Source organism: Strigops habroptila, chromosome 1 (assembly GCF_004027225.2).
Source record: "Strigops habroptila isolate Jane chromosome 1, bStrHab1.2.pri, whole genome shotgun sequence".
Taxonomy (NCBI): domain Eukaryota; kingdom Metazoa; phylum Chordata; class Aves; order Psittaciformes; family Psittacidae; genus Strigops; species Strigops habroptila.
The window spans coordinates 34,950,353-34,976,539 of NC_044277.2; the positions used below are offsets into that span (position 1 = coordinate 34,950,353).

General features: G+C 37.0%; 1 protein-coding gene across 2 annotated transcripts in view; it reads left to right on the plus strand.

Annotated features, from left to right (window-relative positions):
* The window catches only part of ARFGEF1 (ADP ribosylation factor guanine nucleotide exchange factor 1), a 95,422-nt gene that overhangs the window by 35,093 nt on the left and 34,142 nt on the right, over positions 1-26,187 (plus strand). The window contains exons 3-15 of one of the 2 annotated variants that reach the window (XM_030502897.2): positions 1,436-1,592; positions 2,643-2,789; positions 10,025-10,204; positions 11,386-11,701; positions 12,209-12,322; positions 12,982-13,154; positions 14,083-14,216; positions 17,625-17,859; positions 22,291-22,390; positions 22,510-22,649; positions 22,755-22,863; positions 23,881-24,082; positions 25,139-25,250. In XM_030502897.2, coding sequence (XP_030358757.1) covers positions 1,436-1,592; positions 2,643-2,789; positions 10,025-10,204; positions 11,386-11,701; positions 12,209-12,322; positions 12,982-13,154; positions 14,083-14,216; positions 17,625-17,859; positions 22,291-22,390; positions 22,510-22,649; positions 22,755-22,863; positions 23,881-24,082; positions 25,139-25,250 — 2,119 coding nt within the window. The remainder of the gene's footprint in view (positions 1-1,435; positions 1,593-2,642; positions 2,790-10,024; positions 10,205-11,385; positions 11,702-12,208; positions 12,323-12,981; positions 13,155-14,082; positions 14,217-17,624; positions 17,860-22,290; positions 22,391-22,509; positions 22,650-22,754; positions 22,864-23,880; positions 24,083-25,138; positions 25,251-26,187) is intronic. The other variant, XM_030502905.1, reaches the window with a different exon arrangement.

The following is a 26,187-nucleotide window of genomic DNA, read 5'->3' on the forward strand; positions in this document are numbered from 1 at the left end:
TTATTTAGTAGAAAGTAGAATCTTAACGTTAATTATTTACTGTTAAGACTTAGAATTTAGATTCAATCTTTAAGCAGCCGAAACAAGGAGGGCTATTTGAATGTGGTTCCAAACATCTTCTCAAGGACAATCCATCTTGCTCCTCGAGAAGCTGAAATTAATAATTTATCATACTGGTTAGTTTAAGGCTCTTTCCATGATGTGTGGGACTGCATTCATTCTTCAGCAACATGAAAAATGTGTATTTTTCATTCAGTGCTCTGCATTCCTTGAAGCATCTGATTTAATTTGCAGCAAATGCATAAGGCCTGGATTTGAAATTACTTATTCTGTAAAAATGTATTTGAATTACTGCAAGAATTTTATAATCTTTGTCTGCAGAATATGAAGCTACCCCCCTCTTTTTTTTCTTTTTTTTTGTTTTTGTTTTAATACCACTTATCAAGTCTGCATAAGACAGTGTAGTTTACTTTTTATGTAAAGATACATATGTGTGCACAGAAAAGGTCAGGAATGCTTTATATAAAGGTGATGAGCTACTCTGTGGAATGACAATTCTGAACATCTTGCTTTGAATCGAAGGCAGATTGCATTGATACACACATTAGTGAAAAATTGCCTATTCTTGATTGTCCCTTTTAGCTGCGTACTGATGAGCATGCCATTTCTAAAGGTGCTGTAAGCAAAAAGACTTCAACAGCTTACAATTTTCTCAGATTTTGTAGTCATTTCAGATATATTGCCCAAGTGAGATACTGGGCAATATATCAGTTCAGTAAGCACTGAACTCTTAAATTCTGTGGTGTCATCTGAAGCACAGATTAGAGCCAAGTTTGGGGCGTTTCTTCCTTGGTGGGTTGGTTGGTTTGCTTTTTCCTGAGTATGCCTAAGATTGAAGTTCAGATATGATTTAATCTCCAAAATAGATGTACTTGAGTACTGAACCAACTCGTATCATAATACGGTAGTTGGGTAGTTCTTAACTTTCAGGGTCATTAAAATTTTTGGCAAATTGTATTTTTACCTGTTCTAGTAGTAACAGATGAGACTTCTGTCAGAGTTATTATTTAATGTGGAAATGATCCTGATAGATTTCCCTTCTTCCCCTCTTGCTTTCACTAGCCAAGTAAGGAGAGTCTTCCTGCTTTGAGAGGAAACAAGTCTTTTATGCCTTTCAAACAGCAGGGACCACTGAATATCCACTTTGTGTGCAAAATGGGACCATTTGCCTGATCCTCAAAGGAGCAGATGAAGTATAAAAGCTATAAGGAATATTTAAGAATGTTTATACAACCGTACTACTGTTCTGTTAACTTCACAGAAGTTACTCTTTCCTAATGTTAATTTTCTTGTTATTTTATCTCATTCATAAATGTTGTGGTGGTAACTATTTGTATGATTGCTTACAGCATTCTAATACAATCATTCTGTTTAGCCCCCCTCATGGAGAAGCAAAGCCTGGTTCAAGCACTCTTCCACCTGTGAAATCAAAGACAAGCTTCATTGAAGCAGACAAATACTTCTTACCATTTGAATTGGCATGCCAGTCGAAGTGTCCCAGGATTGTCAGTACATCTCTAGATTGTTTACAGGTCTGTACGAAGATTAGCTTTAACTGTCAACTATAAAATTCTGTTGGTTTGGAGGGGAAGTACAGTTGTATGTAACATAATGTCATTGGTTTTCTATTATTTTACAACAAAGTTGAATACGTTTCTCACAAAGGATGAATGTATGTCTTCCTATGTAGTGCATTTATATGTTTATTTGTGTATATATGTGTTACCACAGTTACATGCTTTAATCAGTTTTATTGTATTAGTGTAAAGCTACCTATTTTCATGTGTTTACGTGTTGAACTAACACAGCAAGCATAGCATTATCAAATTCATGTTATGTTGTTTACAATTGCAGAAAATATTTGCAGTTTGAGATGTCTAGCCTCTCAAATGTCAGAGGCTCTTGTAATGTTTTCAGAACAAATTCTGCAGCATGGAATTTAGCCATTTGCTTCTCCTGAGTAGCCCAACAGTGAACTCAATTAATATATTTACATTCACAAGCACATGCAGGTCTGGCATGCTGTTGTACTATGATCCATTGCTACTCTGTGTTTTTAAGTAGGTGGGTCGTGGAGATTTACAAATACTCTCGTTCCTGAAGTGTTTGGAGGAGGATTTTGTTAATTTTGTAATAAATTCCATTTCGAAGTATTGAAGACCTAGAAAAAGAAAGGGATAATAGAATATTTAAAACCAGAAGACTAGCAAGTAGCTTAAGTGGAAAGCATTTGCAGCTGGGTTATCTGGTATTAAAAACATTTGTGTGCTGACTACATATGAAGGCTTGAGTGATGTGAGTTAGTTTTTGGAATTCTGTTTGTTTTAAAACATTGTTAACTGATGAACAAAAGCTTTAATGTTAATCTTGCTGACAAACTTTATATTGCAGTTATTGAATGAAAATTTAACAAATCTGGAGGACATTTTAAAAAAATCTTTGATGTTTTATGGGACAGGGTAAAATGTACTGATTTAATTATTCTGTGCCAGTTAGAGCTATCTAGGGAATTTATTGATTATAACGAAAGACTGACTTATTTTTTAAGCTCTTATTTATGTGGGTTTTTTTCTTCCCTCCAGAAACTTATAGCATATGGGCACTTGACAGGGAATGCTCCAGACAGTACAACTCCAGGCAAAAAATTAATTGATAGAATTATTGAGACAATATGTGGCTGTTTCCAAGGCCCTCAAACAGACGAAGGGGTTCAGCTACAAATAATAAAGGTAATGATTAATACTTCCAGTATTTATAGTGGTGACAGCAGGAAGATGTTCATTATCTCAGAGTTCAGAAACAGAATTGTTTAATTTGTAAATGTAATGGTAATTTTAAAATATTTTCTTGATCCTGTTTGAGATGAAACCTTGTTGTCTTATGCTCCTTTCCCTATTCTCTCCCATGGCATTTTGGGTGAATTTATGGTTGTGACCTGAAGTCTTTTGCACAGACCACTGGGTGAAATCTCATTCACAGCAGACCTGTGGCGCTAATTGTGAGGAATTGCTATGAAATAATCCTGCACTCCCAGTGGGGAAGATGGTCATTAAGCAGCAGATTTTGAAATCCATTTTGGAATTGTTCTGTGAAATGCAATTAGACCTGGCAGTCAGGCGTTACCATAGTAGCTTTGTGCTGCTGTGGCATAGACTTTTGCTTGAAGGAGGTCTAGGGTTTCTTTCCGCAGCTTATATAAATGTTGCATGTGGAGTTTGTACAAGTAACTGGTTTTGGGGAACCTTGGCTGTTTTCTGATTACACCTGTTAATATAGGTATTCATTACCAGAAATTATGATGCCAACTAATAGAAGTTAGGCACCTTGTGGAAATACTGTGCTCCTGTAACAGTAGTCCTTGAATGGTTGTGATGATGAACAGTAGTGAGGAATATATTTAAAGTTAGCTATGAGGAGTGGAGTGTTTGTTACCTCATTTTCTTGTGTATATGTATCCTAAGGTGTTGACATTTCTTACAGATTGTATTTACTAGTTTGCTGTGCAGAATGTAGTTTGTACTCCTTCTCTTAGCTCAGATCTTCCTTTTTCTTGACACTCCAATTCTCCAGCAGATAGTTGTTACAAATGTTGGTTTATGCTGCTGTTTTCTAGATCTGTTGTGTTGTTCTGCCCAAGCATTTAAGACATTTTTCATATTGCAAAAGGAGCTTCTTGTTGATTTTAAACTTCCAGCGGCTGAAAGCGTTTTATCTCCTGCTCAGTGTAATACCTTCTCTCCGAATACATTCTTATTCTGGTCCTCCCCACCTGAAGGGAGTTACCTGTGAGCTGGTATTCCTTCTGTCCAAGAAAATAGTTGAGAAAGCAAATTCTTCAACAATTGTAAAATGCATTAAGTGTGTAAGTTCATTTAGTGTCTTAACTTTCTGCCTCTTCACATTTACCTAATTGCCATGTTGATTTCCTGGGAGAGCGGGGAGTACTGTTTTGATTTTGATTCCATGTTTATCCTGTACACTGGACACTATAAAAAGCATGAAAATTAGAAATTATGTTAGCAAAAACCAGAACTTTTGACTTCCTTTGGGGGAATAATGAAACTGCTAAGTCAGTCATATTCTCTTTGGCATCATGACTCTTCAGTTTCGGGCTGATGTGGACCGCAGTTCTCTGGTGTGATTTAAAGAGTGGATCATTGTCTGTCTTGTCAGTCAGTCTCCTCTGTAGTCCTGGTGATTAGTGTGTTCTCTGGAAAATTTTAATGCCATGAGGGAGATAGAAGTCAGGGTCCTGGGTATCCCACTTTCTGTGCTGGCACTCCCAGGCTACAAACAGTACTTCTGCAGGGCAGCTGCATCACCATCACCACAGTAAAATCTGAGAACCTTGATAACTCAGACACCTTCTTTCCTGGAGGGATATCTCTGTTCTGCATGCTGAATGGACTGCCCTTACATAGCGTGCTGCCCTCAGTCTAATATCTGGCAGCCAGCGCTGGGTCAGAGTTCAAACAAGCTGCTGTGTGCTCATTACTAGATGGCTTTCCAGTGGTGGGGTCATCTTAAGCAGGTTCTCAACAAACGGAGCCACTTAGGTGTTCTGAAACTACCTCTCTGCTGACTACCAAGGAAATTATCTTGATGAGACTGAGGAGTGTAAGTTGTCCCTTTTTAGGTATCTAAGCTTAGAGGTGTATTTGGCAGTAGTTCTGGCAGTTGGTGGCCAGTTTAACTTTTCTGCCCCTGTTTCTACTTGCATGTTCTCATCTCTGTAATCCCCTCATTTTCTATCTGCAGACTCCACAGCAAACCAGACTTTGGCCTTTTCCTTCCTTCCTCTTGTAGTTTAGTTTGATTTGGTGTTATTTTGATGGGAAGCCATGCAAATTCTTGTTCAGTTGTTATGGTGGGGATTGTTGGGGCAGGAAAGAAAAAGCAAGTAATTAGGCTACTCTTGCCGCTAAAATTGTTTATTCAAATTATGTTTGAAATGATTGAACCTTTTTGCCTTGGCTTCCTCTGCTAGGGCTACAGTGGCATTTGGAGAGGGAGGGGGGGTGTGTGCAAACTTGTGTGGACATCTGCGAAGGTTCTTGTTGAAGTTTCTGTCTGGCCTTTTTGTTCTGAAGACTTACAATTATGACAAAAAAATATTCATTTTTTTAGAAGTCTGTAAAACAAGAGTAGAGATGAGGAAAAAGGATGGAACACGAGATCAAGATCTGCTCTCCTTGGCCTGCTGTATAATAAGTGTTTGTTATCATCTAGATACTTTTACAGCTTTACTTGCTCATGTTTGGCTAAGAAAAATTTTTGTGTGTGCTTGATAGCTGTAGTCTGAAAAGTTGAATGTTATTTTAGTGAATGCTTTCTGATCCTACCCCGTGCAATATACTATTCATAAGGTCAACTCCTGTATGTGTCTTCTTGCAACTAGTCATGCTGTCAGTATGACCAGTGTCCCTGGAGGAAGGAAAGTTGAATGGAACATTGCTTGCACAAGTCACTTTTTGAAACTAACTAAAAATAGAGGGCAACTCATTGTTGAATTACAGAATGGGAAGACTGTAAAAGCTAACTAATTCTGAGGAGTAAAAATGATGGTAAGATTGAAACAATATAACAAAACTTGTGTGAAAACAGATTCCAAATTGAGAAGACCCTTAGGAAAAAACTGAGTTACTTAACCTGAAAATGCTGTCCTGTCAGTTTGCAATTTTATTTTTTAGAGAAGGATTGTGTTTTCAGAGTTGGACATGAAACACTTCTGTTCTGCAAAATATGTATCAGTTTAATTCCATATGAGATTCTTGTTCATTTTGAATACATAACTTTTTGGTGAAAAAAAAAAACCCCAAACTTTATGTTCTTACATAATTTATGTTCTTTATATAATCTTCCATATGAGAAACTAGAACATAATTCTGTTCTTTCTGAAGTGTCCACAGTCATAATCCTTCTTCAGTGTGTTTCAGGGCTGGTAACTGACCACATGCTTGTGAATATGGATTTTATTTTTTTTTTCCTTAAAATTAATGTTAAGTGCGAAAAAAATAATCAAATACTGAGTGTTAATTAATGATCCATTGTCAGTGAAGTCTGGTGTAGAATCTAGGGTATGACACTGTTGACTGAAATCACTGTCTTGACTGTGAAAGCATGCTGGAAGCAAACACTGTATTTTTCTATTTTTCATATCCTAACAGTGTATTTCCATAGGTTTTCAAAGTTGGTAAACTAAGTTAGATAAACATAAGTCTTTTAAAGCTATGGTAAATGTATAACGTAACTGACACAATTTGGAAATGGTAAAAAGCAGGAGATAATGTCACCACTTGCTCACAAAGAAAATGTCGCTTGAAGAACTATGTTACTGCGTTCTGTATGATTATAGGTTTTTTTAGTGTCACTCATACTGAAAAATTACGTATCTGGAAGGTTATTTCATATATTTGTTGCTTTGTGACTTAAGGACTTAAGTCTCCTGCGTTTTTCTAAAAGTCAGTCCGTAGTGACACACTATTTTGTGGTAAGCGAATGTTTGGACTTCAAGTTGACTTAAAAAAAATACTATTAAAAATAACCCTATGGCACTTCTCAAAGTAAATGGAATTACGTGGTTCTGGTAGCTAATACAGTAGAGAGGAGGGTAAGGGACACTCTTTTACGTGCTCTCTCAAGAACTTGAGAGTTCCCAGGCAACTGAATTATGAGTATTTCGCACAGAGTAAGCCTCGTGCTGATCAGGTGACAGCTGTACTGTGTCATAAATCTTCCAAAGATGAATGGAGTTGGCTGAGAGGAAGAGAGCAGTGACCCTAAGTTGAAAACTAGGCTTACTAGCAAGTCTGTATGTAGCTGCACCTGCCTCTTGTGCATTCTTAAATTGTTCTCATCGTTGTAGTTCCTTTCTTTCACCATAACCAATCTGTTCTTGCAGAATATTCAGTGTGAGGGGAATGAAAAGTACAGGTACAGAGAGATGTTTTTAGCAGAGGATAAACATTAATTTAGTTTACCTTTTTAAAGGACATTCATTTTGCCTCACAAATCATGACATTTCCTGTGCTGTTCTAATGCCCTCATTTTACATAATAGGAAATTCACTAAAGAGGCAAATATGTTTCGGGCTAAAAGTAAAAATACTATGGGTGTCACACAAAGATACAATCTGTAACTCTAGAAATGATCCTGAATGTTTTTCTCCTTTCCCAAATCCATCTGATGGTTGTTTATAAAAATGAATAAGCTTTATTTATAGTAACTAGGTAGAGGCACAGAACAATAGGGTCTTTTTCAAATATAGAACAATAGGTGTGAAGGACTGGAAGGAAAGCATAAGGAAACAATCTCAAAGTCAGTATGATAGTAGTTTCAGAACAAAGAAAGCTTGATGGCTGTTGGTATTTTTGCAGGCTTTGTGGCTGAGAAAGTTCTTGTGGAAGGACCCGAAATATAATGAGGTAGTGCTAACATTGTTTTCACAAAGGTTTCCTTTGGTGTCTAAAGAACAGCAAAGGGGAGGCATACAATAAAGTAGGGGTTTTTTGGTTTTGTTTTTTTTTTTAATCCTCTTGCCTTAGCTCACACTGAAGATATTGGATGAAAACAGATGAGCTAAGTGCGACCAGAAGAAGTGGGAACTCAGCTGTAAAAAGCCTTGAGCAGCAAATCTACTGTGGTAGAAAAGAGCAACCTGATGCTTTGACTCCATAGCCAGTAAAGGCGCTGCAGTAGCTTGCTGTTCTGACCTCTGCAGGGAGGCATTCTTCTGTCCAGGCTTTGCTCCTAGGTGTCCTTCTCCATCCTTTGTCCTGGAATGCATTTAATAATCTGAATCAACTGAAATAACTTGAAACCAGAGCGGAGTAGAGGGGCAGAATCACCTCCCTCGACCTGCTGGTCACGCTTCTTTTGATGCAGCCAGGATATCATTGGCTTTCGGGCTGCAAGTTGGTTTTTTTTTTGCTGGCTCATGTTCAGTTTTTCATCCACCAGGATCCCCAAGTCCTTCTTGGCAGGGCTGCTCTCAATCAATTCATCCCCCAGCCTGTATTGATACTGGGGGTTGCCTTGACTCAGGTGAAAGACCTTGCACTTGGCTTGTTGAACCTCATGAGGTTCACATGGGCCCACTCCTTGAGCTTGTTCAGGTCTCTCTGGGTGGCATCCCGTCCCTCAGGCATGTCACTGCACCACTCAGGTTGGTGGTGTCTGCAGATTGGCTGAGGGTACACTCAATCCCACTGACAGTGTCACTGATAAAGATACTAAATAGTTCTGGTCCCAGTATGGCCTGCTGAGGGACACCATTTGTCACTGATCTCTATCCAGATAAGGCACTAGAATTTTGTTGTGGCTGTTGTATGTCCGTCTCCCCGAATGATGTTTCTATTAGCAGAAGCAGGGTATTGGTAAGTTCTGTGGTGGTGTTGAATCATTGCACAGACAGGGTGAGAATTAAGAATGGTGGTATAAATTTCAACTTAGCACTTCATGTTTAGAAGGCTAATGACACATAAACTGAATTTTGTATGGACAAAAAAGAACAGTACCAGTGCTCAGAGACTTAAATTCCTTTAACAAAGCCATTGTCTACAGTTTACGTACCTCTGTGATTTCAGTTGATTGGTTTGTTTTTTTAATGTTTTTTTCTTTTTATTTTTGATAAAAAAATACTCGTAGTGGGTGTTTAGGCAGTACTACTTTGTAGATTGTAGAATGAGATGCTGTTTAGTGGTCATACAGATAAGAATGTATACTCTCCAGTAAGAAATGTTAAGTACAGTGATCCATATATGTACTTCCAAATGTCCACTGATGGGAGAACTGAATCACCATGGGTAGAATAAGAAGGAACCTTAAGCAGACTGCTTATCTAAGAGTAGAATTCAGATCTCTTCAACAGTAGCTGAGTTAAGTGAATCTTTGAGGGTTGGGGTTTTTTTCCTATTAAGCTGTACAGTGTTTTTTAAAGGGATTGAGTGAGCAATGGATACTCTTTGTCCACTTGCTGGTGCCCTGTGTGGACAGAGGTGCTGACAACATCAGTTAGTGAAATGAGGCTTGGTTTGATGAGTAGATTACACAACACTTGCAGTAACTTTTGGTTTTAACTGTCATAAACTTACAGAAGTATGAGCTTTCCAGTGCTTCCACATCTTTCTTACTTATCCTAAACAATCCCTTAAATCATTAACTCTGTCAGAGTCTTTAATACATAAAATTCCCAGATTTCTTCTACTGGAGTACAGTGGTCAGTACAAAGCTTAGTCTACTGTGGACCAGGCTTTACCTCTTTCCTTCCACTTTCCACCACATACCTCTGACAATGTCCTCGCACCCTGTCCTCATCTTTCATTTCCCTGTGTTTCTGCTCTTTAATCTACCTGGTGTCTAAGCCACATAATACTTCTGGGTTACCTGATCTTTTAGAGGATTATTTGCATATTTTTGTAAAAGAGAGAAGCAGATACTACCTCAAGTGGAAAGAAGGAAGTGAAGTCCATGGAGGGCAATACCACTATTCTGGCATCTACCCAGAAAGAGTGTTTAAAAAGGGTAGTTATCCCACTTAGAACTGCCTAGTCTCAGTCTTCGTTGTGCGCATTTACATTTATTTGTAAAACAGATTTTGGACCCTTTGGATTGCTTTCCAGATTTTAACAGGTAGTCTGTTGTTCATGTTTTGTGTCTAGAAAATTCTAGGATGACTTTTATTAACTACCTGTCTTATTACTCCATTGTTTTCTTCTTGCTGTTATATGCTATGAAACATGTATTTCCTAGATATGTTGATTAAAAGCACTTTCAGTTTAATATAACTGGTATGTATGATCTGATATGGCTATAAGAGTACACGGGAAAACTTAATTGAACTGCAGTTCAAGATACGTGCTTAGTTATATTTTAAAATAATTCAATTTTTATATTAATTTGTAAACTATTTGATTTATAAGAAAAGTTTTTACTGGAAAATATATATGTGTTTGTCTTTATTTAGGCTTTGCTCACTGCAGTAACATCTCAACACATAGAAATCCACGAAGGAACAGTGCTACAGGCTGTAAGAACATGTTACAATATCTATCTAGCAAGCAAAAATCTTATAAATCAAACCACAGCCAAGGCCACTCTAACACAAATGCTGAATGTCATTTTTGCACGTATGGAAAATCAAGCAGTGAGTATCTCAGTATCTTTATATAGAAACTAGCTCTTAAAAGCAAACCAACTTGAGAGATGTGTTTTGTCATGATTATTAAAGCTTTTTGGCTTTTGTAACTTCTCTACTTTAGGGAGGGGGAAGAATCTGGTAGTGTTTTTGGGACAGGAGAGTGACGTATAGGATTTTTCAACGTTTTCATGCATTGCAGTCACTAACAGATACTTCTCTCACTGAAATTGCTATTGTCGATACAGGGACCAGTATATGCCCCCAATATATGCCCTGTGCCTTCTACTGCTGATAATAAAGATCAGTAAGGCGAAGTAATTGTCTGAACTCCTATTAAAAAAAACCAAATGAACAAAGCCAACTCAAAACCCAGACAAACAAATAAGCAGATGTGTGGATTTGAAACTGATTGAATTCCTAGCTACTTCTAGAAGTAATTCTGCTGTATTATTACAAAATCTAAATTTTCTCTTAAGAGTATATATTACTTACTTAATTTCCTGTCAGAAGCAACTGCATGTTGATACATGGTACCATTACAGTTAAAGATTTATGAGATGCCATATTTATGAGAAGTCATGACAAAAGCCATGCAGTACCTGAATGCTTTGAGAAATCTGTGTAGTTACTGTCCTTTTAAGCAACTTAATTATTATTATGTGGAGTAGTATTATATGGAAATCTTAATTTTTGCCAGACTGTGTCTAGTCTTTGTGCAAGTTGGTAAGCTGTTCTGCTTGCTTTGCACACTCGGGGCAGTTATTTTAATATGATAGCTAACAAATGTTAGAAGGAATTATTTGAGCTGTAGTTTGAAAGGTAGTATCCACTTGGAGATCTATAGAGCTCCAAAAGAACCACAGAACTGAAGTAGTCTTTATCTTACAGTCTTAAGCGTGATGATTTCTTTGAGGATCTGTCTTCTGTAGTGTTTCGGAACTGTGGCTCTCTTCAGTTTTAACTCCTGGTTTTGTTGATTTTTTTCCCCCGGATGTTTAGTGTTTAGATATTAAAATTATTTATAATACAAAGGATGCATTTTCTTAAACTATTACAGCTTTATGAATGCACTGTGTAAGCAGAGAAAATAAAGATTTCATAATTATAAAATAATGCATACCATATGTATATGGTTCCCTGTTTTGTTTCATTGGTGAAATTCTTGTGTGATTTCAATGTTTTTGTAGCTTCAGGAAGCAAAACAGATGGAAAAGGAAAGACACAGACAGCAACACCATCTACAGCAGTCTCCAGTAAGCCATCATGAGCCTGAGTCACCTCAGTTGAGACATATTCCAACACAGACTGATCAGCTGTCTAAAGAACATGAGAGAGAGCTTGATCACAGCACAAATGATGTGGACAAGAACCTTCAAGAAGATATAGAGGCAGAAAATGGATCTGATATTTCTAGTGCTGAAAATGAACAGACAGAAGCTGACCAAGCCACAGCAGCAGAAAGTAATCAGTGTGTATTTCTCTTTTGTGGAGGGGAGGGAAAAGGTCTGTAAGAAGAAAGGCTTGAGGATTGTCTTTTTTTTTTTTTTCTCCTCTCCCAGATTTGGAGACAGGCATATATTTTGAGATAGTTGACGAGTGTAAAATGCCTGTTGTCCTTGTTACCACTGTTAAACTTTATCATGAGTGCCCTTTAGTCGTACACTCTGTGGTAGTCACTGTAGCAGTGCACTCTTTGCAGCTATGTAATACTGTGAAAGTTTTTGAGAATAGCATGTCAAAACCATCAAGTTTTCAGAATTTAATGTACATGAAGATACAAAATTGATGTCTTTAGTTGGCATAGGCCTGTGGATTAATTACCATTTACAAGTAAAACACTGGAATGCTTGTCTTCTGCAAATACTATTTCGAAAGCATCCAAACACTTCTTTTTAATGTACACTCTCCTATTAATATATCTATAATTTAATTTTTAAATGTGAAATGCAAGTAAAATATCTGAATTCCTCAGTTTCTCATTAATTTTTGTTTTGGTTTTTCTTTTTAAAGATCTTTCTAAATCTGATGGAGGAACATATGATGGTGAAAGCAATGAGTGTGAAGAGAAGGCGCAAGAAATTGTAGAAAGTATTGTGCAGGAAATGGTGAACATAGTAGTTGGAGGTATTATATTAATATCTCTCTAGTCAATAGTGACTGCAGCCTGAATCTTGACATTAAGAATTATATTAACACTTCTGAATATGTAACTAAAATATGTCATTATTGAACTAACACATGCTGAAGAAAACAGTTTCAGTTGTCTTTATTTGGCTGTTTTGCAAATTTAGCTGTGCATTATTTAACAGTGAAATGGACAAAATTTCGTGCATTAACGTACACTCTCTGTATTGGAGACTAATGTTCTTTTTCAAATGCAAGTTCTTGTTCCCTTTTTTTTTTTTTTTCTCCCCTGTTTTGTTTCCACATAAACTCTTCACAAATGGCCTGTCTGTAGGAGCAGGGTTGCACTACACTTTTCAGTTTGTTGGAAAGTATTTATCAAATCAGTGACTTTCTTCCCCCAGTACTTCTTGGAAACGTGGTAGAATGGTGAACCTAGCCATGTCAAGTCATGTCATTTTTTTAAATTATAATTTTCATTAGTGGGAATTAAAGAGCGTTTGGAATTTTTTTAGCTGTATAGTGACATGTTAATTCCGCCTTAAGCTCTTCCTATGATAGTTATGATTGGTATATTATTTAAATATTAGATTTAAAAACTTTTTTAATTTGCAATCTTATGTAACGTTTCTTTATAATTTTTACATCTTTTCTAATAGATGTGGAAGGGACTGCTGAAAGTGCAGGTGGTGATGGTACAGTTGTAACGTTAGAGGATGGCAGTGACAGTGAAAACATTCAGGCAAATGGAATTCCAGGGACTCCAATTTCTGTTGCTTATACACCATCTTTACCTGATGACAGATTATCTGTCTCTTCCAACGACACTCAGGTACAGACAGTTGTAAATTAGGATATACTGAAAAAAGTGGTATCTGTTATATGTTGCCCCATAGAGTATACAGTTTCAGAATTAGAGAACTCAGTTCCCTGGTTTTTTAAGTGATTCTGAGAAACTACAGAACTAACATTCACTATACATAGTGAAGAATATAGCCAATTACAGACGTAATTGTATAATTTCAGTATGCTCTTTTCAAATGATAAATAGAAATTTCAAGCCTGTAGCATGGCCTTAATGCAGCAATTTCAGATAAAAAGTTTCATGTCTGAGAGGATTTTATTTTCATTAACAAAAGAGATGTGAAAATATACTGTCTCTGTTGTATCAGATACCAGCATGTGTGCACTATCAACTGACAGGGTATCTGCTGCCAAAGTGTACTGAGTAATTAGGTTTGGGAATATTAGATCTTAAGCTTAAAAAGCTACAGGCACATATGCCATACAAATAGATTAGCATTAAACATGTTGCTTATATAAGGAACAAAAGTACAGAATTGCAAAAACTTAGAAATAAGGGTGGTTATTGTACTATAGAAATTTTACCAAATGTATCTTGCCACAGATATGTAACTACTTGCATTCTATTAAAATGTCATGTTTGGCTTTTTTAAAACTAGTTATATACTGAAAATATATGAAGGGAATTCACTGCAAGTACCCTTACTTAGACTTGACCTACCTATTTTCATGACAGTCTTAATTCTGACTTCTAACTTAGATGGCAATTTTTATTAGCAAGTTTATTTTAACTGGCCCACGGAATATTTTGTTTTAGTTTAGTCTGGAGACCATAAAGCTACAGTGAATTGGTTATATTTGTATAATATGTTAACTTCTTGTTGCTAGGAGGTGGGGATTTCCCTACACACCCTGCTAATGCAAAATGGAATACTGAAATATGTTAACTTCTTTAGGAATCTGGAAATTCTTCAGGACCTACCCCTGGTGCTAAGTTTTCCCACATTTTACAAAAGGATGCCTTCCTTGTATTCAGGTCACTTTGTAAACTCTCCATGAAGCCCCTGTCAGATGGACCGCCAGATCCAAAGTAAGTACAATTGAGAGTTCTCTGTTTGAAATTAAAAGTAAGTTCTTTAAATATTTTTTGAGAGTCCTCAGTTACTGAGAAAATAACGATATGGTAAAATGAACTTAGAAACTTTGAAAAGGTACTTTTATGTTCTAATGCGTCTTTTGTATGTCAAATGAAAGCAATTGCTGCTACCTGTCTACCTGTTTAAAAGTTTCTTAAAGTCTATGCTTCTTGTAAGTAGATCATGTTCTTCCTGGATGCTCTTTATAATGCTTTTCCAGAAGGGTCTGTAAAGAAGGTCTTCAGGTATTTTTGGTCTCACCTCATGTTACTCTGCTTTTAAGTAATAACCGAGGTTCTGTTTATGCCCCACAGTTTCTTATGTCTCTTGCATACTGGGTATCCGGTACCCATACCCAGCTCTACTTCATCTTGATATATGATCCTCATTTTGACCTGATACTGGTTTTGATAAATTCATGATACAAGGTTCCATTCTTTTGCTCAGGGTGGACAATTTTGACAGCATCCTTAATAAAAAAAAAAAAAAAACCAAATGTTTTGAAACAAAGCTTTTATTTGGCTATTTTGGAAATCTTGTCCTCTGATTGAAGATACCGTGTTTTCAGTTTGGCTTTGCTGTAAACAAGAAAATACTCTCCTCTATAGGTTGCCAATCACTCACCTCTATAGGGTGCCAGTATTAGTTGTGAGTGTTGGCAAAGAGCTTTGCTTTTGCGATCTTGACTAGAATTTATATGCATGTGATTTTGCACATTGGAAACAAGTAATAATAATTTTCAAGAGGAGTGCTTTATGTTCATAAGATGTTAAAACTATGGTATGACTTCTGATGAAGGCCCAGTATTTTTCAAATTAAATCATCTTTACTGTTCCAAGATCTAACTTTTAAAACAGGTAACTTTAAGACAGTTTAATTTTATAGCTGATATGTGTTGTGGATTTAATAAGCTGAAAAAAAATTATGATGTAGTAGAAAGGATTTTGAAAGGTTAGTCCAGAGCCATTTTCAAATTGTTATCTAGTGATGCACCACAGAAAGTCAGGACGTTAGAGAATGAAGACTGAGGCATGAGGTTTTTCCTCACTTTTTGAGAATCTGCCTTCCAGGAAATGCTGTGAAAATCTTGTGGTTTTGTTCAGTTCTCTGAGCCTAACACTGTCCATTTATTAAAGGCTTTAACGCGTTAACGCCCTCTGGAAAGAGCAGCGATAGCTATTGAGGCACTTGGAGAATCTCATCTGAATCCATGGAGTCCTTGACGTTTGTATTGGAACTGATTAAGCTCTTCATGTAGAATAAATTGGAGGAAATGGCATTTAGGGCAACGAGAATTAGCTGCAGAGGCATTCAAAGACATCCTGTGTTTGGAGAAGTGCCTAGAATTTATCAGTGGTTCTGAGGCGTTGATGGCTTTTTGAACTGTTAACAAACATGCTGTAATTGGAAGAGGAGGCGTAGGATATTTACAGCATTTAAAAAAGTCTTATCTGCCTCTTTAAAAGGCATCTTCCTGGTGAAATTAACTATGAAGTCTATAATTAAAGTATTTTAAATTTAGCTAACTGGACATGGACCTTTAGCTTAAAATCACAAGGCTGGGAGTTGAGATCAAGGTTATGTTCACGGGAACCTGGTTAATGTCTTAATGTGTTTATCTCCGTTTTCCATGGAATGAAATAAAATGGGGGAGAAATGTCTTGAAGGTTCACTTACTAGATTAAGTGGGCTTCACACGTCAGACAGAATTGGTAAGGCCAGCAAGTTAGGACTTCAGTTATGAGATGACTCTTGTTGGAAGTAGGCAATATCCATGTTTATCATTGAAATTCATATTTAAATTCTTACATTTCATAGGAAAGTGTGGTCTGATCATGTGCTGTCTGCACACTTGGTACAATGCGATGCAAAAATCAGTCCTTTTGCATCAAAGGAGATTGTTACGCTAGGTTCCATGCAGCTGTGCAGTGTCCAGAGCCAGGCATTTTCTTGAAGAACTCCTAAGGAGAGCTGTTTTGGGGAGTTTACTTTGACCTACAGCCCATTAAGAAAAATGTGAGGAACAAATTCCTCACTCAATTTGACTGCCAATGTTTTGCTTCTTAGAAGTGTCTTCGGACAAGTCTAAATTTGGGATTATATTCTATGAGTTTGAAATGTTTGCAGATTGATTTTCCCCCTAAATACCTCTTTTGTTTGCCAGCATCCAGAAAGCATTGAGTTTATTTGCAGCAGACTTGCTACTGGAATTACTGTTGTTGTTAAGCTTGTATTTTTGCAACATACAGCAAATAGCCAGCTATTGTGCGTGTCGCATGTTGACTTGAAGCACTCCTTACCGTGTCTGGGCTGTACTCTGAAAAATTTCCTGTCATTGTTCCTTCTCTTTCATAACTGTCCTCCTGTCAGTGGGTGGTTGTTCTGTGAAAACTGTGGAATGTCTTGTTGGGAAAACCATTTGTGTCTGTACCTGCTCCTCAGAAGAGCTGTAGTCTTTTTTCAGATCATCACAAGTGGGAAGGAGCATCAGGAGTCTGAGGAGAGAATGCATTCTCCCAGAGTGCTATTTAAATTCATTATGTTTTTATAGATACAGATTTCCTTTACACTTTTGTGTGTGTGTGGTTTGGGGGTTTTGGGGGCTGGTTTGTTTTTTGTTTTGTTTTTTTAAAGCATAAATAGTAGCACTCTTCTGACATGAATTCTAGCTTATCTCAGTCTGTAAGAAGCATGATGTTACTGTGGAGCCATTGACAGCGCTACAGTTGCCTGACTTTCCTATTGCTATGCTTAAATGAGGCAAGTTATATATCTTTAGTGCTCTTAAAGTGTGATGGGGACAGTGGCTGATAAATAATACAAAATACAGTATTTGAGAAAAGATATTTCTGTGTTGGAAGCAAGTAGGTCAGGCAGTACAGCTGTTGTCTTTATGATCCTTCAGCTCTCTTTCCAGGCTGGTGGAAACAGAGGAGAAAGAGGATTTTCCACCTTTTGGTACTCAAAGTTCTGTAGATGGGCTGGATATTTTAGATGGGTTCTTCCAGAAAAAAAACATTCAAAGGAAAGAATGCTCCCTTCATCCTCTGGCTGAGATAGACAGTATTGCCTACTGTTGCTGGTGTTCTGCAGTGGTGTCTTGCAGAAGAGTGGCTCAGTAATAGTAGAGAGAAACCATAGCTGCAAAAGGTTATTCTTGCCCACCTTCTTAGCTGAAGAGTGACCACTTCAACAAAAAAGATCAACATGTTTTTATGACTCTTTCTGCACCAGGTTGTTTCACCTTTATTTCATTAACGTTCCGCATACAAAGTCATTGTGGTGTGTACTGACCTTTCAAGAGAATGTTTTATTTTTTTATGACTTCCATTGAGCTGATACGCTGCATTGTTTTATTCTAGATCTCATGAACTGCGATCAAAGATTCTTTCATTGCAGTTGCTTCTGTCCATTCTGCAAAATGCAGGACCTGTCTTCAGAACAAATGAGATGTTTATTAATGCTATTAAGCAGTACCTTTGTGTTGCACTGTCAAAAAATGGAGTCTCATCAGTTCCAGAAGTTTTTGAACTTTCACTTTCCATATTTCTTACCCTCCTCTCGAACTTTAAGACTCATCTAAAGATGCAGATCGAGGTACGTTACATGAACTTCTAACTTAAGGGGTGGGGTGTTAAGTGAACGTTTGTTTATATTTTTGTGTAGGTTGCTCTTTTCTTAGATATATCTGTTCTCTTTTAGGAATCTCAGCTTTTGTGTAAGATTTGCCAGATCTTCCTATGCTCTTTTTTACCCAGTGGCAATGGACTTGCTTGCAAGAATACCTTGAAACCCCCTTCAAATAAAATAGCAACATTTCCTTTGGAATACTTACAGATTAAATAACATTTGCTCTATAAAAACAGAAGTAATGTGACATTTGTGGTAGTGTTGTTTGGTGAAGTGGAAAGAGATAGGAAAATTTTTGTAGAGCTGTTTAAAAAAGATTTCCATCGTATTTTAAATAGAACATGAAATTAAGTACCTAATAAAGAAGTAGGCTGTTTCATCACTTAATAATAAACATTAACATAAACTAAGAAATTTACAGTGCAAAACATGCCTTGATTTACTCTGTGTTTGAGGTGAATTTTTACAGTCAACTTACCATGCCCAAAACCACTACTATTGCTATATGAGTTAGTTTCCTTTATTTCAAAGTAGAGTTTGCTGTTGGCTGTGGCATGGTATTATCGCAGAATGATGCTGAAACTCAGAAATGAGTAGGTTTGTGAATACACTTGGTCAGCCAGTGTTCAATAGTGCAATTCGGACGTTTCAGCTCTGCGTTACATAGTATAAATTAAAAATAAAAAAAAAAGAGTAAACTTATGAAAGAACTATGTAATACATGGTTTTGCAAGGGAATTTCAGGATAAAAATTAATGCCTTGAAATGCATTGTGGTTTCTCTTTGAGGTCATTTGAACAGGTTTCTTTCTCTAGGGAAATCCCAGCTATGTGATTAGTGTAACCACTTTTCTTTGTATATCAGGGCCTACATCAGTATATATATCCTGAATAAGATAATCTCATTCCTCGGGTCTCAAAAGGTAAATGCACAATTTACCTCCCTGGGCCATAAGTAGAAATAAGTCCATATTCTTAGCAATGAGAGTTATCCAACTCCTGACAAACACTGCAGATTTTCTCACTGGATCAATATATTCTAAGTCATAGGGGAAAGCAAGACATGCATAGAGGCTTTGTTCTTGACTTTTGATTCTTGTGCCATAGAGTACAAGCAGCTTCTTGGAACGATTCTGTCCATTTGAACCACATCGATACCCTTGTGTATCCCATGTGATAAAGAACTTATCTCCACGGTGAATATAGTACTGTGTACAATGTGCTCCTACTTTTTATTTTGGTAATTTTATGTTTTGGGAGTCAGTGAGAATACTGAAGCCTACAGATTGTGTAGAGGTTAAGTACATGAAAAAATGCTAAGAAATGTTGATAACATTGCTATTATAAGGACCTTGAATGCAGGGTTTTCTTCACCTATGGATGTCACAGTGTAAGTTGATATGCTATGGCAGCTTTGGAGGAAGAACCTGATTTTGCCAATATCATGTCAGAAGGGTCTTGTGTTCTGATTGCTTACCAGGTTACTTTGATGCCTTTTGGGGGAAGAAGCAATAGGATTTCCTTTATTTCCTTCAGTATAGCTTGGATAGAAATACAGGTTTGATGATTGATGTGCCTTGAAAATACGATGCATTCTGAAGACTTTCAAGACAAACTGTGTGCTCAACAAGACTGTAGTGCATGTGTGGTGTTCAGCACATCAGACAGACTGGGCTGAGCTGCTTTTTAGTCACACAGCCTGCTTCCCAGAAAGTGTTGGATTTGCTGTGTGTTCACAGAGCTTACAAGTCAGCGTGTAGGTGGTAAATGCATTGCAATCCAGCTTCCCTGACAAAAATTTGATCAGGTTCCATCACTGCTATCCTTTCCCCAAATTCCCAATGGAAAATGAAGACACATCTAACGAAAACTGGATACAGGATGAAAACATACCTGAGGAAAATGAGATATGGTGTACCCTACGCTATTGTAGCAGCTTTTAGAATATGCTAAATTAGGACCGTCAGCACATAGCAGGGCTGCATTTCCTCCTCACAAATAGGAAAGCCAAAAGCTTGATGTTGCCAAAGTATCCATCTATTACAAGGTACAGGGGACAGCAGTTTCTAGAAACTTACTCTTTTCCCTGGTTGTGAGCTAAGAATTCCTCTTCTTTCAGCTACTGATCCTAAAGGTTATTCAGAAGATGTGGGTAGACAAGCAGAAAACTTCACATTCAGTGTCTTGGAGCTGTAAGGAGAGCCATATGCTCTGGTTTATAATATGCAAAATCTATGTATTTCAGGATTGAGGCTACATTCTTCATCTGTGTAAGACATTTTTTGGCATATTTTAAAATAATAGTTTCAGATTCTGTTGAAAGTGAGCCTGCCTTGGTCCTTTGACTTAAATATTCAAGTAACACTGCCCTCAAGTAAGGTATATTCATACCTTAATTGTATTGTAACTGTGTTTCTAAATGGATCAATGGATGTATTTGCAGCAAATCAAGTCCTATATATGTCAGTCATTTAACTATACTTACCATTTCCACCCGTTCATAACTGAATAAGCTATCTTAAAACTCTAATTTTCAGTTGACCAGACGAAGTAATTAGCTCATTTCTGGTTTATTTTTCCAGTATGCTAAGAGTAAAGTCTCAGCTCTGTGACATGAATTGCAATAAGTACCATAATGATAGGTAGCATTTTAAAATATCTGAAATGTAAAAAATCAGTACAATTTTGAGAAGCTGTTCATTCCAAGATAATTCTTGTCCAAAGTTGACACCAGAAGAAAGAAGTCAGCTCTGTCTCTGAAGCATAGAGATCTAAAGTGTCTTTATAGCATGCAGACCTTCTAGGTAATATCTCTTCTAGCTTAGATTTGGGGTTAATTTTCGTAGTTGAAACTTCTTTCTCTGCTTCATCAGTGACTTCTTTCCTAAATTCTGTACCGGGGGGGGGGGGGGGGAGGAATCATTTTCCCAATTCAGAGGATTAGTGTCTTACAGTAAAAAATCAGAAAACAGCAAATATATAATGTTTAATGTTAATGAAGGTCATAGCATGACCTTCATTAAAATTTTATGTCTTCCTCTGTTTGGATTGCACGAAGTTGTGACTGAAATCAGTCCAGTACTCTTGGGTGTATTTAAGCACTTGAAAGTTTTTGATCTGTTAAATGTTGAACTCCTTAGGTTTCATAGGGGTGCTTTCCTTATTAAGATTAATAACTGGTTCTGTGCTGTGTGCCCCTTTTTCTCTGAAGAGGCCAATAAAATGGAAATATTAGCAGCACAGTTTGCTTGAGGAAATGGCTTACCATCGAAGTTGCTTAAAAATCAATGTTGCTGGTTTTCCCCAAACGTGAATTAAAGCAAAATTAGCTTTACGCTTATCTCTATCTGGCTAAAATCTCTCTAGAAATTCTGTGGTGTATAAAGGAATATCTAATACTAAAAACAAAGGTAGTTGCATATTTGGATAATTGTATGCTACTGTTGAAGAAGCTTGATGGCTTGGGACTATTGGCAGTGTTCTAGAAAAAGCCTGTGTGGGTGGATTTGATAGCCACAGCTGGCTGTGAAGAGGTCAGCTGTCAGAAGTACAGAACAGTGGTGTAATGCAGTGTAGCACGGTGATGTAATGCTCTGTAGTAGTTCACGTTTTGAGCTCATGCGCTGCTTCAGCAGTTGCTGCTGCTTAGGGAAGAAGTGAGAAAAAGCCTGCCCAAGCTGCTAAGCATGCTCAGCTGAAATAGCCTGTAATACTAATGGATCTGGTGAGGAACTAATTGAGAGGGGATAAAATAGGCTCTGTTCCAAACAAAAGCATCTGTACTAAAGCAATTTTAGGGAAAACGAATACTTCTTTTAAGGAAGAGTACCTTCCCTATTAATGGACCTGCTGCATTTTTTATGCTGTGTCTGACTAGTATCCTTCTTCCAATAATCTCAGACCACAGATTCTTTCGTGTCAAGGTGTTTCCCTTCTAGTGAAGGTCCAATACTTTAAATTGGTGTAAGTGGCTGTTTGTTATGTTTGTGACATAAGATCATAATGTTGTAGAGAAAAATACTCTGTGGTAAGGTAATACCTCTCCTTTCGAGATCCCCAATGAACTCTTAACAGCAGCTTAGACTTCTTGTCAGGCTAAATTGTCCTTCAAGATTTCACATCATTCCAGGTTCTTCCATTTTTGAGTGATCAGAATATAACCCAAATTTTTCAGCTGGACAAAACTCCAGAAGTACCTCAGTAATAATTCAAATTCCTAATTTGAATGTATCAAGCGTAAGTTTTATTTCCTCTGTTTTTCTTTTTTTTTTTTTTTACCTTGTACTTCTAAAGTGCTGCTTTCAGAATTATGTCAGAATATTGGCCATCAAAGTTAAGTGACTGGTTTTAATAGATTTTTTTTTTTTTTTCCCCTCCCTCTTCTTGGAATATTTGTTAGGTTTTCTTCAAAGAAATATTCCTGTATATCTTGGAAACCTCTACTAGCTCGTTTGATCATAAATGGATGGTTATACAAACGCTGACCAGGATATGCGCAGGTATTAAGGGCCGTTTGGTTCTAGTTTATACATTTTTATGCTAAAGAACAAAACTACTTGCCTTTCATTGAATGATCTAGTTTTTATTCTAAGTTTGACAATGTCCCTTTGTTTTATAGATGCCCAGAGTGTTGTTGACATCTATGTGAACTATGATTGTGATTTAAATGCAGCAAATATATTTGAAAGGCTGGTTAATGACCTATCAAAGATTGCTCAAGGAAGGGGTAGCCAAGAACTTGGCATGTCCAATGTTCAGGTAAAAATTCCACGAAAACTTTGTGAAGCTTCATGGGTTTTGCCATAATAGTTTAAGACTAAACTCTCCATTCCACTCATGTATTGTTTTTAAAATCTTTTCTAGGAATTAAGTTTGAGAAAAAAAGGATTGGAATGCTTAGTATCGATCTTGAAGTGCATGGTGGAGTGGAGTAAGGATCAGTATGTAAATCCCAACTCTCAGACAACACTTGGTAAGACACAAAATGTGATTCTTCAGGTTTTAGTCAAGAGATGCTTAAAGCTCCAGGAGTTTAGTGCATTTTTCCAGTATTTTGTTACTGCTGGTATCCAAATAGGTAAAACCTCTTGCATTAAAAAAAGAGAGAGAATAAACTTTCTTTGGCAGGAATATTGGTAAGTTGGATTGATGTAATTTGAACAAGATGTCATAAGTCGTCTTTTCTTAATCATATGAAGTCCTAGAAAGCTACTATACTGAAATTTACCAAATCCTGTTATTTTCTGTGTTTCTGATTTTAAAAGGCTCACAAAACTTACTTTGAAGCTCCCTTAATTTCATCTAACTTCAGATTGACCAAATTACTACTGAAACAAGCTGGATGGAAAGAATTTTTTTATTTATTAATGCATAGGTGTAGGATTTTTAATGTTGTAAGCACTGAAGTAACTAAATCATTACTTGTTTTACTCTGGTTTCCATCTGACCTGAGATGAAAAATACTAAGGTTAGGTAGAATTTTCAGATTAAGCACGTAATATTTGTAGGTGAAGTAATAACCTTTTTAGAGGTGGTTAGCACAGCTGCTGTTGTGAACTGAGAGCACCAGCTCTGTGGTATGTGTGATCATAAACACTTTTAGACACTCCATTTCGAAGACAGCGTGATTTGCTTCAGGTCAAAAGTAACATCAGACTTGAAAATAAAAGGAAAGATCTGTAATTGGGTTTCCATGGTGTCATATATTTTTTTCCCTCAAGTGCTTACAAATTATAGTTGTAATTTGAGGCTTAAATTTCAGGTATGTGATGGAGTGGAAGAATCCTCCTTGATACGTTGTAGTGATTTTTTTGTTGTTATTTTCCCAATCAAAACAGAAGCAGAATATTTATATAAAAACAAATAGATAATTGAAGGTAACTCTAGTGAGTTTTAGAAGACTTCAGAGAGGATTTGAAGAATAACCTGTGATTTTAATTTCTTTTCCTGGTATGTATTTTGTATGTATGTAACCCTTTCCAATTTATAGGCCAAGAAAAACCCACAGAACAGGACAGCAATGAAACCAAACACCCTGAGACAATTAACAGATATGGAAGCTTAAACTCCTTGGATTCTACTGCTTCATCTGGAATTGGCAGTTATAGCACACAGATGTCTGGCACTGACAACCCAGAGCAGTTTGAGGTCCTAAAGCAACAAAAGGAAATAATAGAACAAGGAATTGACTTGTGAGTGCCCTTTTATCACCCATGGGAGGGTGGATTCTTTTGGAGCTATGAAGATTCCTGGGTTTTTCTTCCTTCTCCTCATAGATACTCATCTTGTGTTAGGAAAAAAACTCTGGATGTAACAGCACTTCCTCTGGTGAAAGAGTGCTGAATGGTGTCCCCTTTGGAGCCTGTCAACAGTGTTTTGTGTTAACCTAATTCCTCACAGCTAGAAGATGAGTACTCTGAATGTTTGTTCTTTTTTCTCCAGACCTGCTTGTCTAAAATAAGATTTTTATATTTGGATAAAAAGAACATTGAACTCGTGGTCAGTTGAATACAACCCATCTTAGTGTGCGCATTACTGATGAAAGTGTCTGTATGCTTAAGCTCATGCTTCCTTCTGATTAATTAGTCATAATTAGAACTGGAGGATAGCATAATTTTTGTGTGCAGTCTGACATGAATCGTCTGTGTGATTTCAGCTTTGTCACCTTGCGTCCTTAGTGAGGTCACTTTATGCAAAAATAAAAGTTTTCTGCAGTATAGTTCTCAGATCTTGAACAAACATGGCTTAGTCCTTTAGGGTTTCAGTTTCTTTCAGTTACCTGCTTCCATGTCTTTGTACATTTCCATTCTTAGAGGCAACTCATGGATTTCTTGATTGCTTCATACAGATTAAACCGAAAGCAACGGAGCGTAATTGTTCCATTCCAAGCCAAGACTTTGCTATTTCTGTGGAATCCTTTTTTATCCACGAGTGCCAGAGTAAATGATAGTGTTTAGGACTCTTTACTGGGACTTGCATACATGCCATGCTGGCAGTTATGTAGCAGAGAGGAAGAGGAAGCTGTTCACAGGGGAAAAAATATAAAATCATCCAACAATGAAGGGAATAATCATAGAAGGCAATAGCATATTCCTATCTAATGCACAGTTTGATGAAGGAAAAATATTTAATACATAGGTTTTTCAATACCTCATCCAAAATTATCGACTCTTTTTACTTAAGCTGGTACGGCTTTGTATATGGCTAAATATGCTAACTCTCATTCCATCCTGATCTTCATTATACAGATTCAATAAGAAACCAAAGAGGGGGATTCAGTACCTGCAAGAACAAGGAATGCTTGGCACTACCCCTGAAGATATTGCTCAGTTCTTGCATCAAGAGGAAAGATTAGATTCAGTAAGAAAACTCTTCCTTTTGGTCATGCTGATGTTTTTATACTAGTTGCAAATCACATAATAGTGTTTTAAAATGCACAACTTTATTGTACAGTGAAGAAAAGGAGACTTCTCTCTAAAAATTCTAAAATTGAAAGCTCAAGGAATTTGGAGTATGCATTAGAGCTATACACTGTACTATATGCGTCCTGCAGTTCAATGAAGTGTAAAGGGAGACTGACCTGCTTGAGCTGGCTCAAAACTTGTACTTAGTTGGCAGTGTAGCTAGAAGGAGCTTACTAAACAGTATGTACTTTAGTCCAGTAAGGGACTGCCAGAAGTAACTGTCCTTCAGAGACAGCTAAAAAATAATGTCATGCAACAGCATGAAAAGCATTTTTTTGCTGCCTCCCAAAGAAATGTTACTTAATCTAGATTAGTTTGTTGATTTTTATTTCAACTAGCAGCTGTTGCTGGACTTGGAAGAGGCCTGCAATACTGGCTGAGGCAGGTAGGAGTATATCATGTGGGTATTGTCATGAAAAACGTGGGTATTGTCATGAAAAACTTTGCTTTCTCAAATGGCAGTCTGCACCACTGTGCTTAGTAGGCATTCCCATTGTTCTATAAGGAAAGGCTTGCATATGTAGCTGTGCTTGCAACTGTGACTGAAGTTGCAAATTTTGATATTAGAACTTGGGAACAGGCATCTAAACAAATCTTTAACCTCAGTTTATATATACAGACATCTTTATATGAATGCACAGTATTTTTCATTGTACTCTATTGTGTTGACAGTGATCAACTTGGATGCATGTGTGTGCCAGCTGTTCATATTTGAGCATTACTTAAATCTATTTGAGATCTGTACTCTAGTGGAGATAAAGTTTAGTAAGCTTTTCATTCCTGTAGTAAGTTTCCTAACCACAAAAATCATTACAGCAGAGAACAATCATCGG